The 3,307-nt window shown below is 36.7% G+C and overlaps 1 protein-coding gene across 1 annotated transcript; it reads right to left on the reverse strand.

Annotated features, from left to right (window-relative positions):
* Window positions 1-680: 680 nt before the first annotated feature.
* On the reverse strand, window positions 681-2,738 carry LOC146556681 (uncharacterized). Its single transcript, XM_085250532.1, has 3 exons — window positions 2,586-2,738; window positions 2,163-2,240; window positions 681-1,058 (listed from the first exon to the last, which is right to left on the reverse strand). Exons 1-3 carry the CDS (start codon window positions 2,599-2,601, stop codon window positions 712-714), a joined length of 441 nt encoding a protein of 146 aa, XP_085106658.1. The 5' UTR covers window positions 2,602-2,738; the 3' UTR covers window positions 681-711.
* Between the last annotated feature and the right edge of the window lie 569 nt (window positions 2,739-3,307).

A 3,307-nucleotide genomic window follows, 5' to 3' on the forward strand; every position in this document is an offset into this window, starting at 1 on the left:
GCCCCAAAAACAATTTTAGAGGAAACTTACATCCCCCCATCACCCTTTAACAGGTTTCAAACCACAGGTAAAACCATAACGACTCGTGACAAGCAGGTGAGGAAAATGCCAAAATTTTCACCCTCTTCTTGTTTGCATTTTCCACCTACCTAGAAGTGAGGAACTCACCTCACACTAAGTTCCCATTTCTGTTCGAAGACTCCCAAGTCCATGACCGTTTCACAAGTGTAGTTTCCTGTGGGATATTTCTGGACTCTCTCCATGATTAGTGCAAATTTCTACTTTCATACTTTGGTTTGAGTGGGAAAAGCATTAATCCTGCCACACAATCTAACATTAAGGTCAATGCACAATTATGAAGGAAATGTCAGTGCAGCCAGAGGTGCTCAGTGCTAATGTGTGTGGGTGAGTTTTCAACTTTCACCTAGAACAGCATTTGAGTAGTGCTCTCACCAGCCAACTATAAAAGCTCACAAACTGCAGTTAATCCAGTGTAATCTTTAGAGCAAAAGGGCAGGGACTTGTGTATTTTAAAAAGAAGATAAAAATGGGATAAGCTAAAAAATGCCATTGTTGCCAACCTCTTCTTCTTTACGTGCCCCACCATCAGCCAGCCTCTGCCCTCGCCCCCACACTGTATTCAGTCATGATGGGTGTGTAAGGTGTGCTTTTTTGTCTGTTTGGTTGGTTGGTTTTTGTAATCTAAAAACTTCAAAAGCTGATAAACTCACCTGTAATCACAAGCTCCCATTTCTGTTCGAAGACTCCAGAGTCTGTGGTTATTTCACAAGTGTAGTTTCCTGTGTGATTTTTCTGGGCGCTCTCTATGATTAGTGCATATGATTGGCTTTCTAAGGTGGACATGGTCAGATTCAGGGTGGCAGCAGCAGGAGACCTGCTTAAGGTGACAGAGCTGCTGTTTGAGGCTTTCTGTGGCCTGAAACTAAACAAAAGAGTCCCATTCCTTCCCCATGTCAGTTGAAGGAGGTCACCAATTGTGTTACTGGTACAGTGCAGGGTCACTGTGCACCCAGCTGTCAAGGATGTGCCTTTCCCAACTGAGGAACAAAGTAAAATCACATCATAGTCATCATTTTGCTGCATCCAATGGATTTGTAACATTTGCATTACACTAAATAAATCTAACCTATTTCCTGTTTAATTTTGATGCTGCATGATATATAATGCACCAAACCTGAATGCAATTATTTGCAAATGATTTAAATTCTCTATTTTATTCTATGTATTCTTTAAGGAACATACACACTTCATATTAATTAAAAAATCATTGCATTCTGGTTTCATTTACATTTTGCTATGCTGACTTTAAGCTGAGGCCAAGATCCCCAAACACTAACTGATCTCAGCGACAGGTCATATCAACTATAGATTTAGCTGATACTCCTCAACACATCCAAATCTATCATCTCAATTTGCTACAACTTTTCTATGGATGCTGTTTTAACTACACCTCTGCTTTTTCATGCAGAGCTGGGGTAGAGGTGCACAGCGTTAATCAATATCATGTAAAAGGCTGTGGACGTTTTATTGTCTCACACACTGAATTACAAATTTGTCTTCATGCTTTGATTTGACCTTGTCTTCTTTATTGTCATTTATTGTCTCAAAAACAACCTCTTTGAAATGTCAAGTTGTTCAGAGTGAAATTTTCTGACTTGTTTCTGATGAACTTCAGAGTCCACTTTTCTATTCTGGTTTTGACTTTTAGAGCTCTACATGAGCAGTCACAGGCACACCTAAGTGAACTTTTAAGTCTATAAATTCCCAGCAGATCCCTGAAGTGATAAACTAAAAATGTTTCGTCACTCTCAATAAACTTGAAATAAGAATTTTAAGTAAATGCAGAAGAAGCAAACTTATTTGAAGATTGCTTCTTCAAATAATTCATCAATAAGGAAACTGTGCTTTGTATAAACTGAATGTATAACAATCATGTACATTTCATTTGAACAGATTCCACTAAATGCAACATTATGCACTTATGACAAAATTATATGGAAAGATTTGTAGATATTTAAGTAAAATGTTGGGTAAAATTACTTTCCCAACTTATATTTTAGGGGAAAAAACATATTTCACAAATTGTCAAACTGTTCCTGTAGGTTATACCCATTGTCATGAAAAGCGTAAATTAAATATACCTGCTTCCAGGAAGATGCAACATATCAAAGTCGAGGTCCAGTTGATGCCCAAATATCTGAGAAAGTCTCCCATAGCAACTTGAAGAAAATATTATTTAGAAACAAGATTTCAGTACAACTGACTCAAATTATAAAATTTAAATTCTAAATAAGATTTCCTTATCATAAATAAGATGTCTTTACCAAGAATGCCTTGGACAGTGAAGCAGCACTTAATAAACAGTCTAGCACAAAAATATCTCACCAAGCATTCCATTGATTGTCTTTTTAACACCATAAAACTGAAGAAGAGCAGCCAAAGAGAAGAACTTAAATCAGATGTGAATGTAGTCAGATACCTTAAATTGCCAGTAAGAACGATCACTTCCTGTGTAAACCTATATGTGTCACAAAAGAAATAGCACAACAACAACACTTTCTTACCGGTAATGAATGTCATGTGTAATTTGGTCCTTATCTCTATACAACGCCTTTAACAACTTCAATGCCACAAAACAGAGTAAACTGTATATGTAATAATCATAGCAATTATACTGCACAGCATCTACAACACATATACAACCAAAGAGTCAGCCTTACCTAACTACTTAATACAGCACACATATATTTTCCAAACAGGAAGTAAATGGCATTGGTCTGTGGTGTACCTTTTTTTGATTGGTTGGATCACAAGTTGGAGAGGATGTTGTAAGAGTGACATTTGTTCACTCTAACACTCACAACATGGCCACTGAGCAACATTACACATTAAAAGTTAAAACAATTTTTAATACAGTTATTCTCACTTCAGATGTTGGTTAACTTTAAATTCATAATAGCCCAAAGTTTTTTATTTAAAAAGAAAAAATATTTATGGTTTACTATATCACTGCAGATGTAAAACAAGTTGTGATAGCACACGCTGACAGTGACATACATTTTCTGACTGTTTTCTGAACAACACAGAAAGAGGTCACAGATCACGTAACTTGTTTTTTTCCATGTCTGTAAATGCACAAAAGTACCCCTGATGCTATCAAATAGAATCCAACAATGAAGTGCATTTTAGCATTTCACTGCTTTGTGCTCAGATAAGGCACTACAGATTCCATGCTGCATGGCTCAAAATGAATGTTAAAATGTAATGGCCTGACCTCCAGTGTAGG

This window comes from Mchenga conophoros, linkage group LG16 (genome assembly GCF_057382185.1).
Source record: "Mchenga conophoros isolate Kocher_MC1m ecotype Shallow Benthic linkage group LG16, M_conophoros_male_GT1.1, whole genome shotgun sequence".
NCBI classification, from domain to species: domain Eukaryota; kingdom Metazoa; phylum Chordata; class Actinopteri; order Cichliformes; family Cichlidae; genus Mchenga; species Mchenga conophoros.

Coding starts and splice junctions, on each gene's coding strand:
- LOC146556681 (XM_085250532.1), bottom strand. Junction 1,059..2,162: donor TTGCATCTTCCTGGAAGCAG/GTATATTTAATT, acceptor TTTGTTCCTCAG/TTGGGAAAGGCACATCCTTG.